This window comes from Temnothorax longispinosus, chromosome 1 (assembly GCF_030848805.1).
Source record: "Temnothorax longispinosus isolate EJ_2023e chromosome 1, Tlon_JGU_v1, whole genome shotgun sequence".
In the NCBI taxonomy this organism is placed as follows: domain Eukaryota; kingdom Metazoa; phylum Arthropoda; class Insecta; order Hymenoptera; family Formicidae; genus Temnothorax; species Temnothorax longispinosus.
Genome location: NC_092358.1, coordinates 17,736,968 through 17,749,089, shown reverse-complemented (window position 1 = coordinate 17,749,089; position 12,122 = coordinate 17,736,968). Strand labels below are relative to the sequence as shown.

At 37.5% G+C, this 12,122-nt stretch overlaps 2 protein-coding genes across 5 annotated transcripts; both read right to left on the bottom strand.

The window, feature by feature from the left end:
- Positions 1-224: 224 nt before the first annotated feature.
- LOC139812951 (growth hormone-inducible transmembrane protein) lies at positions 225-3,158 on the bottom strand. Its single transcript, XM_071778145.1, has 5 exons — positions 3,009-3,158; positions 2,588-2,839; positions 1,929-2,040; positions 1,110-1,724; positions 225-470 (listed from the first exon to the last, which is right to left on the bottom strand). Exons 2-5 carry the CDS (start codon positions 2,793-2,795, stop codon positions 386-388), a joined length of 1,020 nt encoding a protein of 339 aa, XP_071634246.1. The 5' UTR covers positions 2,796-2,839; positions 3,009-3,158; the 3' UTR covers positions 225-385.
- A 978-nt stretch (positions 3,159-4,136) lies between these two features.
- On the bottom strand, positions 4,137-12,098 carry LOC139812861 (uncharacterized). 4 transcript variants are annotated; one of them, XM_071777979.1, is made up of 10 exons: positions 11,958-12,098; positions 10,603-10,817; positions 9,493-9,602; positions 8,759-8,854; positions 8,510-8,675; positions 7,499-8,198; positions 6,964-7,351; positions 6,427-6,738; positions 5,907-6,326; positions 4,137-5,499 (listed from the first exon to the last, which is right to left on the bottom strand). In XM_071777979.1, the coding sequence occupies exons 2-10, from the start codon at positions 10,642-10,644 to the stop codon at positions 5,019-5,021; spliced, it is 2,715 nt and encodes a 904-aa protein (XP_071634080.1). In that variant the 5' UTR covers positions 10,645-10,817; positions 11,958-12,098; the 3' UTR covers positions 4,137-5,018. The 4 variants fall into 4 exon arrangements, with proteins under 4 accessions (XP_071634080.1, XP_071634075.1, XP_071634070.1 ...); XM_071777974.1 differs by having other exon boundaries at positions 11,853-11,993; XM_071777969.1 differs by lacking the exon at positions 11,958-12,098 and adding an exon at positions 11,781-11,920.
- Positions 12,099-12,122: the final 24 nt, after the last annotated feature.

Below are 12,122 nucleotides of genomic sequence, written 5' to 3'. Positions count from 1 at the left end.
GCATTCTAATAAAAATTGTTTAATTGGAAATGTTTGTTATATATTTTTTAGTAGCGGGATAAAATTCAAGCGTAAAATGAAAATTCAGTATTTTAAATAATGCGTGACTGTTTTTGGCAAGGCATGAGATTGCAAACAGTCGCTTTTAATATTACAGTATACGATATAGTAACTTTTCATAAAGTTTCAAAAATATTTATGTATGCGTAAGTATAGAGGCGCAGTAATAAAACGTTTAAATTTATTTATACTAGTTTAAGACTGTACAATTTATTCTTATTAAAGCAAGTATTATGATCAAGTTGAAATATGTATGCGATACATGTATAATTTAAAGTTACTTTGATCCTAATGTTACATTATTAAATTATCACGTTCTATTCCTCTATTTACGTCTATTACCACCACCAGCCAGTATGGTAAGAACTCGCACGAAGATGTTCAATGTATCCAGGTAAATCGAGATTGCACTGCAAGAATAGAAATATTATTAAAAGTATATTACTAAAATTATAAATATATTATTAAAATTATATATTAAAATAATTCTTAAATATAATAAATACTTTGTGCTAGCACCTTCATATTTCGTAAATTATTATATAAATAATCGTAGATAAAAAAAAAACAGATTATTTTATATTTAAAAAAATTACTTAATAAACTCAAAATTCAATTTCGGAAAGAAAAATTACTTAAAATTGTAATGCAAAATATTACATTATCCAATTTTCTTGTAACACGCTTTTATTAAATTTTAATGGTCAATGACATCACATTGACGTCATTTATGTGTCGACTGTTAACGCGGCTGACGCCACATTGGCGTGTATAAATAAATATATTTATTTATTTATTAGTTGATTTAACCTTCTTACTTTTCAGATATTCACAGTTATTGATTTTCTTTTAGATATATATTATATAGTAAAAATAATTTCTTGTCAATTCTTGGATAAAGAATTGGCCACTGGTGAAAATTAATCGCGCAACTATCCAGTCTGTATAGTGTTAATATTTTTCTACGAGAAAAAAATAACTCCTCTTGTTTTTAACAATCCTGTTCAAGATTATCCTCCCTTTCTATCTCTTTCTTTTCGAGTACTTACTTATTAATTGGATCGTATGGCCTATCAACGTTGTATACTGGATAAGTTTCCGCCTGCTTGATGATCTTCTGCGTGTCATAAAGTAGGAATCCCGAGAACAATAGAAGACCACCGTAAAGAGCTACGGAATACAGTCCGGATCCAAGAACGGTCGTAGGTGGAAGGAACATGGAACCGAGCGAGCTGGCGAACACCACGCCTAAACCAATAGCGAGCGGACCGCCCATTGCCAGGAACTTATCGTTAGGCGCGCAAACGGCAATCGCTGACAAGCCACCGACTATTCCGGCGGTGTACCAAGCCGCTCGGAGGACCAATGGTCCACCCAAGAGAGTCAACGGCGCCACAACTGCGCCCAAGATGCCGGTGTGTACTAGCCAAGCTATATGTTTGCTATTAAATCCTTCCTTGTATGATAGTCCCTGTACAATCATGCCACTGCCGATCATCGCAGCCAGCGATACACCTATAGCGACCCATCCCTGACGCATCACCATGTTCATAACAGCGGGAGATCGCAGGCACATAGCCGCGGATGCTGCACTGGCCGCGATGGACGCACCAAAGTACGCGTAAGTGGATTTCACTCTGTCTTTGACATATTGAGGCCATAACCTGTAAAGGGAAAAATTCTACGTTTTATTTTGATCTTATAGTCATCTTGTATCAAGTAGCAATTGAATTCGATTAAAATTTGTAATACAAATAAATTGCATATTGTTCTCATATCGCTATAAATAGTATTAAAACTCTACGCATGTGCATTTGAAAGTTGTAGGCGACTAAGAAATTTTAGAAAGAGAAAAACAAGTTGCTTACTGTGCGTGATCTATGGCGCCTGTTCGCGAAGACAGACCTAATCCATAATAACAAAGACCACCCAATCCCATCACCGCTCCTCCAGCAACTGCTGCTTTCCCGACATTAAACGCTGCAAAACAACATATCAGTCATGTATTGAAACAAAACTAAAACATAAGGCAAATAAGATCAACGACTGTTGTTGCGCTGGTCTTATTGAAGTATTATCTCTTATCAATAAACATCGACACTGTTGCGAGATGACTGTTGCGAGGTTGACTGTTTGCGGTCAATTTCGTGATATGCCGTTAGTTGATATTTTTAACCAACTTTGCGGCTGACAACTGGCTTAAAGAACATGACTACTTTTCACTATTATATATGCATTGTTGATAACTCGTTTTAAGATTATAACTGTATTTCTAGTTGTTATACTAAAGAAGGTCCAAACCTTAAGACATCTGTAATTTGTTTTTATGTTACTTTTTTATTTCTTTTGCTTTAACATCGGCGTTTTGCTCTTATTGTTCTTGTTCTTGAAACAAAACTGTATAAACATAAGGGGCAACGGGTCGATACATTCTCGACGATTTGTTTCAAGTCACGCTAGTCCGGCCAGTCTTACGTATACACGCGGCAACAATTTCATACAAATATTATACAAATATTTGACTTACCCGTTTCGCCGGCCGGAGCCATCGCTTGTTCGGCCACAGTGGCTCTCCTCCTCGCGGTCCTCGTGTAAGAGTTGCGCCCATCGTTGACGAACAATCTCACGACCTGACCCTTATTGGAGAACTGCGGCGTCGTCGGGACGATCGGAGCCCGGACGAGCGACGCCAATCCCGGTGAGAAACCGGCCCGGCAGATTCTCGCTGCCAACATCTCGTACCTTCAATCCTCGCTCCTTCGCAGTTTCCAAAACAGTTCTGCGGACGAAACAGAGAGACACGTCAAATGATCGTCCTACGTTATCGTAACGACGAATTCCCGTTTACATAGGACTGTCTCACGACGAAATTTTGAAGGCTCGGACGGTCGGAGGGATCGCTCGTTAGGGAGATCACATATTGGCAAAAATTCTTGTGATTTACTTACATGATGCAATAATGACAAGATTGTTTCACGGCGCACGCTGAACACAGATCAAAGCGGCTGAACGGCGCATGCGAGAATGCGAATGCGCAGCGCACAACTACGAACTTATGAATGTACAAGTACGAGAGGATCGAGAATAATCGCGCGTGCACGTGACACGTCTTTGAAATTTCTCGAATGTTCCTATCGATTGTAATCGATATGAAAGCGAGGGAACAATTGAAAATATTGAAATAATGCGTTATAAAACAAAAAGTATTTATAGAAACAAATATTTTCAAATTATTGAACCATGAAATTTATGATAATTGTAATATAAAATCTTTATCATGAATAATCAATCAATGAGGTGTCACTTACCTTTTTTATAAAATTTGTTTGATAAATTTGTCGGGAAATTTGTCTATTTCTCTTTCGGGAAAAGTTGCGATTTTTCATTAACAAAAAAAAGTTCTGAGAAAATAGTTCGTTTGTGATAGACAATAGGATATTGCTTATCTACTGCAAATATTGAGTTTAATTTGTTTTACATTGCTTTTACAAGTGGAAATTTTATCATTTTTACAAACGATATTATTAATCCACTAGCCTTTTAATTTTCTACCATTATAAAAGTGATATTCCATTCGTATTATTATACAGGGCGTTCGAAAATTCAACCGACAAACTTTCAGAGTTTGTCGGGGGCACTATAAAGATTATTTTTTTTTGCAAATAGATCAGGGGTCGGAAACGCGTTGTTACATCCCTGTATATTACATATATTTTTAATTACATGCAAGATAAAATAAACTAACTTTAAAGAAAACTTATATTTTAAAAAGGAAACAAACATGTGTAAGATATAACTAAAAAGAATAAATCTTAGAATTGATTACTAATTGCTACATGTCTACATGTCCTCTATATCGTATCATCAATTAGTAAAGAAAGAATTTATTCTTGCGAGATATACCTTTAGTAATTTAACATTGCTTAAACGATGTAGATATTACTCCAAACTGAAATGCACTTAATTATTCAACGAATAAAAACTGTTTGATTGTTAAAATACGCCGGAGTCTTTCCCAACTTAAAATGTCCTCGTAACTTCGGGTCCAGAATCAATGAAAGTTCATTGGTCAGCGATAAAATTAAATGCACTTTATTGTCGTTTCTCAAGCATACCGTTTGAGAACAAAGTAAGACTCAGCTGTTAGGATAGGTATAGGTGTATCTTACAAATTTAACGCATGTCGAGAACGAAGCGGTCGTCACCCAAATGCGTTAAGCTAAGGACTTAATTCTACCTCGAGGTACAGCGAAAGAGGGTTTGTCGATGCGTGTTGATGATAGGGTGCATTATGTCGCGATGGAATGATAACGTGCGTGAGCGAACGGGGCTACGCGTGCTATTCACGGATTAAGCGCTTCCGATCGTTGTATCCCGAACTCTCCCAATCGAATCGACTCGTTCTAATTGCTAATAAGTACGGGCCTAGGCGGTGCTACCTCTGATCAACCGTCTTTTTTTTTTCATTTTGACCTTTCTTGAAAAATTGTTCTTACGGAGAAAAGAAGTTCTAAAATTTCTATATAATTGTAAGTAACGTTGCGTTTTATTGCTCTCGCATTATACATTGGTCATTTATTCGTTGTCGCGTTTAGATTTCTTTGATATTTTCAATGCCTACAGCGGATGACCTTAATTCAATTATTTGAAAAGTATATCTTATCTATAATATCTATATATATATAAAAAAACAAAAGAAAAAATGGTTAATCAGAGACACTGCTCGCGCGATACGACTGCGGAGAATCCACGGCGAGTGTCATAAATGTCCTACGAACGTTATGAGCGGAAGAGCCGTGATAGAATTTTGAGTCCTCTTAAGCCTTCCGAATCTTAGTCGGCGACATAATTTCCGTGATATGTGCCGTTGAATTCTATTTATTTCAAATGAAATAATTTTAAAATTCCAGGTCGTCTATGACTCGATGCTTTTTTTTTTTAATTTGACCGAGAAAGAGTTACACGTTCACGCAGTCCGGCTTGCTGGCGGAAGTCGAGCTGGCCGAGGAGGAGGATGTGGCGATGGAATGTCTTCTGAGATAGCCGGCGAACAGTTGTCGCGCCTGATTAAGTACACGGATCACATTGTGACGGCGAACCATCTTGTCGAAATGCATTGCCATCTCGTTGTAATCCATTTGATTGCGCATAACGAAGTCTCGATGTTGCAGCAGAAGGGTGATGCACAGGAACATTAGAAAGGGATTGCCGCCGCCGAACTCGTTCGGTGGCGGCAACGAGCTTTCTCCCAGTTGATCCTCACTCGTTCCTGCGGGTATGAGATTAGTCAGCTCCGTCGCTTCCTCACATTGCTCTTGTACAGATTGCTGTTGTTGTTGTTGCTGCTGCTGCTGTTGCTGCTGCTTCGTCGGACTCTCTGGTACAGGTGGATTCTGATGCCAACTCTCGGTCTCTTCGCTATCTGATGCCGACTCAGATCTAAAAGATGAACAAAGTGCTTTAATAAAAAATATATAACAAAATACACACTTTTGCTTTCTATATTAGGTCCGATATTGATCTCTTTAAAACTTTAATGATGCCGATAGGATTTTGACTTTGCACTTGTGTGAAAGTATGACTTGTTTTGCCACAGCTACAATGTAAGATTATTATACCGTATTATTTTATTGGAACATAAAAGCGATATATATAAATAAAGATATAGATAGTTTGAAGTTAGATAAGAAAAGTAAAGGAAGAATGTAAAAATTTCTTTACCAGAAAGCTATATCAAAGTGGCATTTAATTTAGATTTCCGAGCAACTAAACTATCTTTGCAAAAAGTTCATTCCTTGAATTTTGTTCGTTAAAATTGTCAAATTTTTACGGATAGAAGTACGTACCTAGTGGTACGCTTAAGCAGCCTAATCGGCGTGACAGATTTTACGCCGTTCTGATCTTCCAAAATTTCTCCGTCGTACTCTAATTCCGCTTGCTCGTCCGGAGTCGTGGGATGATGCTTCTGTTGTAGCGTATGTAAAGGGTTCTCCCATACGAACACGTCCGCCGCTGGGCTGCATCTCGCTAATTCCGTCTCCGTCTCGCTCTCCGGTAGGTCACTGTCTCTTTTTGATAGCACGCAGTCGCATTGTAGCTCGCTTGTAGGCGGTGAAGGTCCGAACACTTGTCGATCCAGCGATTCCAATTCCAGTCTTAACTCTCTAGTCATCGACGTAGTCATCGGAAAGAAATCCGTAGGATCATCCGGTGAACTCGGTTCATCCCTCAACACTCTGATGACGCCGCTTTCGCTCGAGACACGTCTGCGATAACGAAATATAATATTTTCGAATCGCCTAACCTTGCGAAATACAATTTGCACGAATATCTCAATTTAGAAGTACTTTCTGCGAAGGTAATTACCTGAGCTCAGGTTCGGCGTCGCTCGGCGTGACTTTACTACGATTAAGACTAGTAAAGTTTAAGAACTCATTCAAATTCTTCACCACTCGCGCACATTTCTTTTCAGAGTTGTCGTTTTGTTCACTGTTCTTAATCTGTTCTTTGTTGGGGGCAGACAGCTTCTCTTTCAGTTCCAGTAGATTCGAGCGTTTCGATTTAACAGTAAGAGAATCTGTACTTAGGCACTTTTCTGTCGATTCGTTATTCCTTCTATTTTTCGTGCTGGTCAAATCATTCTCTGAATCGGAGAATGCTTCATACGGCGAGTTGGATCTAAAAATGAGTATTTGATTAGAAGAATTAAAGTTGCCGTTTAAAACTTCAATCAACAATGTAAAAGAGAAATAAAAAAGAGAATTGTATTGGTATTTATCTATATTCTTCGTTTATATTTCTTTATCTACGTCTCCCACAAACTTAACTAAATTTTACATTTTATTCAAAAAGCGAATTTTCAAAAAATAGTTTCAAGTACGGGCAATTGTGCAAATAAGAAACCTTTTCGTTTCTCCGTTAACCTCGGTAGATGTTCGCAGAGTCGATTCCTCAGTGCTAAAGGCTTTCCGCCTCACGCTGGCGGCAATACTAGCCGAGGAACTTTGCCGTCTAATAGCACAGACCTTGGTATACGCATTTTCGCGGATGTGCTTCACGTTCGGACTCGGTGGCGGCGACGCTGGCGGAAAAGGCACCTCGGCAAGACTCAGTTCGCCGGTCGGTGGTGATGCTGGCAGAGCCGCCCATAGAACTTCGAGCATTCTAAGCGCGTCGTCCAATGCAAACTCGCGTTTCATTTCTAGCAACAACCAACGGTAACAAAAGAGCAGATCGTCCGCTTGATGGGACTTCAAGTACGCATAGAAATCGGGGTCATAGTGTTGAAGACCTATAAGGAAATATATCTTAGTTAGTACCAATATAATGATATATTATTCTATTAAGAAGGAAATGTACAGATTTTACGGCATTATAAACAAGACTGAAAACTTGGGGACTAAATAAATTGCGAGAGACATTTTTAATGATTATCTACCTTCGGCTAGATGAGCGAATTTAGTAGTCATGGCGATACCGTCGAGCATAAAGTTGTCTTTCAATCTTCTCATGAGGGCGCAGAGGCAGATGTAGGACTGTGCTTCATCCCGCATCGTGACAAGAAGGGGCGAGGCTAAGTCACTCATGCCCTGGCAGTAACTTACACTCGGATGATTTAAGGCATACGTTGTCAAAATGTTGAAGAGGCTCGCTATATTTTGATTGTCGTCCGAACCACCGTAAAACTTGTGATGCCTGTCCGTTCTGAGGACGTCCTTCCTCACCATACTGGTGACGTAGCCGAGATCGCCGACGTTCTGTCCCTTTTGTACCAGCACCCGCCACCGCTCGCGCAGATTCTGATATTCCTGCGCTTTTTTCTTCATGTAGTCCATCCGTTCGCGACCCGACATCCCCTCCGGATACACGTTCAAGATATGTTTCCAGACCACCTTGCGCAAGCTAGGTTCAATCCCGCCGAAGTAAATAACTGCTCTCAATTCCTTGGAATGCACCACTTGCCCGATTGGATCTAGAAATCGGCGAAACTCAGCGTCCGTTAGAGGCGGTCTTGGAGGATGAACATTCTGCTGATGAGACGACTCCTCGCCCAAATTGCCCAATGCACGTTGCACCATATTCAGCGTTCTTTCCATCTGTGACGAAAGATTAAACGCGAAATTGGATACACCTGATAACTGTAATAATAATCATAAAAATAAAAATAATAAAATAATAAAAGTAATAATAAAAAATAATAGAGGAATTAATAATTACAAAAATAATGAAAAAAAAAAAAAAAAAAAAACTAAGGTAATTTTAATTGAAATGAAAAGATTCATACGCGACTTTTAACTGAATGAAAAATATGCACTAAGGGTTTAGTTAATTTTCCGTGTTTTGTCCTTTTCTTCGACATTTTTGCAGAAGAAAAAACTAGGCGTTTGTGAAACTTTCAATGCTGCCTTCTGTGACTGCTGATCATCACTGAAGGCGCGACGGCACTTACTTTATTCATTATGAGACCGGGCAACTTAGGTGTCCTGTAAGGAAACCCAGTCTCCTGCTGACGTGTCGAAACTTCCTGCGCATTTTGCTCCCAGTAGCACTCGCAGTCTCCGGTTTCGCCAAAAGGTTTCAGGTTCACCTGTAGATAAAGGTACGGCTCCGACGCGCTGAAAGATATTGTGTTAAACTATGGTTATCAGAGTATATTATATCTGTTTTATCTATTAGTCGGAATTAATCAGTTGGTCACCTGATAAACGCGGCGTCCAAGTCCCAGTCCGAGAGTAGGAAGAGATACGTCTCCGACCCATAGTCATCAATCGCTCGATACGAAACGGTAAACTCCCTACGGCACGCGAGCGAATTTTACGGCATTCTGCTTAATATTTTACGGCACGCTTCGATAAATTCAAGGATATTTGCACATGCATTTGCCTCGAGTAACCGTTTTGTGCTGTTTCATGTTGCTATAATGATTTGAGTGACGGAAAATAGCACGCGTATATCATCTATATCACATTATCTAATCATATTATCACGAGTAAAAAGAGAAGGAAGAATTAAATTATTAAAATATAAAATATTTTTTTCAATATTATGTATTTAAACACAAACCGAGATAGGTATATATTAATGAGAATTGTATTTTTTAAAGCTTAACTGATAAATGTAACATATTATTTTAACGTCACGCGCAACGCACACTATTTATTTTTTATATCAAAAAGTGCTGACGAATACCGTAGTACGCTGATAATGCGTTTAGCTTCTATCGCAATTCTGAGAACTTAATTTAATTTATTAGAAATGAATAAAAAAACTATACATGTAGCAAATTTTATTTTTACTTATCACGATACTTTTCAACATGAAACAGGAGAAACGTGAACGTGCTACTTGGCATTTTTCGCACAAATTTTTACGAACACTCGTCATTCAAACTGTTAAATCACATTAATTTTTATTATTATTAATATGACTCACCCTTTTATGTCAAAAGCCTTTATAAGAATACTTTGCAACACTTCTATTGACGTTATCTGAGGATCCACGCTGAACTTGCGGTATTCAGGTTGATGCCTAGTTTCACACTTCTGAAAAAAAAAAGGGTATTTCTGTTATTGTCCTTCGTTGACTCCATGTTCACATACAGTGAGACATTGTAAGTAGATATTGTAAAAGCACAGAAAATTTGTACACAATCATATGACATAATTATGTTTTATTGTAATTAATTTATCATATTAATGATGATGTTATACAATAATCGATATAGTTATGTCACATGTTATACAGAATGTCTCAGACTTTACGTGACAATAGTCAATAGCAGACTTTCGAGGTCACTTTGAAATAACAGTATCAAAAATATCAAAGCTAATAATGGTTTCTAAATGAGAAGTGTTTAAAATTGACGAATCAAGGTATATTCGAGAGTCACGCCGCTGAGGCACGATTCTACAGAATAAGATGTTCTCAATCATCAATCCTATTCTTGATATAATGTGGTTCATATTCTGCATACATTATTGTTAGAATTACTTCTTGATTTTATTACATTAATATGCGGATTACTAATTAATTAATACATTGAACATCTTAATAATAATAGTAGCAGAATAAAAAGCATGAGTATGGGTATTGAAACGCGATACATATCAAACTGTCAAAGCTGTCACATGTATAAGAGTATCATAAATAAATGACGAATCTCATATCTTCACTGCTGCAATGTATCATACCTGAGCGTGCGAATTTCGGACAATTTGATTGATCAATTTTAAACACTTTTCAAAAACTATTATAGTTATTACATGTATTATTATACATTGGTATAATATTTTGATATTAGAATTTTTATCCTGAAATGACCTTTCTTAAGAGACTGTCATGGTGTAAAATCTGAAGTATCCTGAATAGTTGCCATTATAATTCGCTGTTCTATTTTATATTTCTATGCTCAATGAAATATAGAGTAGATATGTCATATTAAATTATTAAAATAGTAATTAAATATATAGTATAGTAGTAGTTATTAAAATAAAGTAAAAGTGTATTTGGCAATTGGAAGTTTCTGCGATTGGTCATACATACCTTCACTTTGACACGTACAGCCTCTCTAGGACAACCAAACATATTGCCACTGTATTCTGTATTGGTCCTTTTCCAAATAAGTATAATATTTCAGGATGAATCTTTAGTTATCATGATTCTTGCATATTGCCAGTCCTTCGTGCATTGATTGCAATTCATATCATCGATTTTAGGGGTTCACCATATATTTGATTACAGCAATCAAACGGAATAAACTAAAAAATTAATAGCCCAAGTTTAAAATAGTTCAATCAACGTACATTGGTAAAGTGATATTAACAAACTAAAGAATATTCTCTTGTCTAATTGTAAGTAGAATACATATTTTTAAAGTAATTAACTGTAATTAACTGTAAAACAGTAGTTGAACCAAGTTTAATGACTAGAATAAACAGGTTCAATAAATTATGAGGTATTACTGTCCATCATAAATTATTACATTAAAATAATGTTCAAGATAAATATTTAAAACTTTGTTAATCGAGATTGGAAAGTCTCACGTGCAGCGATTACCAAAGACTACATTTCTTTACATTACAAACAGGCTTATCGCAATCCTTGTCACTAAAGAACTCAAACAATAAACTTAATCCTTTGACATACTACTGAGGTGTCTCCTTTGATTCGTATCATCATAATGGCATCATTGAAATTAAAATCTTCATTATTTATTCCTTGCTCCAATCATATACCTTTCGAAGTTACTTAATAAAGTTAATGAGTTAATTCATCACTCTCTCTAACAACACTCTCCATTCTTGATTAACAAACATCGTTAAAAAATTGATAGCCCAAATGTAAAATAGTTTAATTAACATATACTGATAAAGTGATATTAACAAATCAAATAATATTCTCTTGTCTAAGTAGTATACCGTTAATTTGATATTTGGACAATAATCTTGGATAGACAAATCTGTCGCGAACAGATTTTGAAAGAGCGTCTGCTACAAATCTTGTCGATAGAATACCAAACAGAAATATAACGGATTACAATGGCAAATTGACTGCAGAAACTGAGCAAAATCTGCTGTTTTGTAACCATTTAAATGACGCATTCCATTTAAATGCTTGCGAAATGACAGATTCCGTTCGGTTTCTGCCGACAATCCGCTGTCAGATTACATCGGCAAGCTCTGCCGGGTAAACACGAGCTTAAATGCAGAAACAAATAATACCGGATCCGTTGTAATATCTGAGTAAATCTGCTGTCCAATCTGTTGTCACACTACTACGAGCCATTTGCTTACTGGGAATTACGGAGGTGACCATGTGTGTATGCGTGCTCAACCTATGATGTGCGCTTCGAGAAAGTGCTTCACGTTGCAACGAGACATGCTCGCTTTCTAACTCGCCTAATTATATACGTCCGGGATGGCCATGTGTCTTTCTGGCAAGAGTTACGCGGTCGGTGTAGGACGATCGGGAATATCGACGTCGACGTCGATGTTTTGAACGTGGTCGTCGCGGGGAAGACGTCGCGGCCGGACGTCGCCCCGCCAGCTGTCGTCGGTGGCCGT

What these genes read in the sequence shown, in the direction of transcription:
- LOC139812951 (XM_071778145.1), bottom strand. Translation starts at nt 2,795, where the DNA reads ATGTTGGCAGCGAGAATCTGCCGGGCCGGTTTCTCACCGGGATTGGCG. An exon ending in GGCGCCATAGATCACGCACA is followed by an intron (nt 1,725 to 1,928) that starts GTAAGCAACTTG and finishes TTCCCTTTACAG; the next exon opens with GTTATGGCCTCAATATGTCA. An exon ending in CCATACGATCCAATTAATAA is followed by an intron (nt 471 to 1,109) that starts GTAAGTACTCGA and finishes CTATTCTTGCAG; the next exon opens with TGCAATCTCGATTTACCTGG.
- LOC139812861 (XM_071777979.1), bottom strand. Translation starts at nt 10,644, where the DNA reads ATGTTTGGTTGTCCTAGAGAGGCTGTACGTGTCAAAGTGAAG. An exon ending in AAGGCTTTTGACATAAAAGG is followed by an intron (nt 8,855 to 9,492) that starts GTGAGTCATATT and finishes CGCGTGCCGTAG; the next exon opens with GGAGTTTACCGTTTCGTATC. An exon ending in CCGGTCTCATAATGAATAAA is followed by an intron (nt 8,199 to 8,509) that starts GTAAGTGCCGTC and finishes TTATTATTACAG; the next exon opens with TTATCAGGTGTATCCAATTT.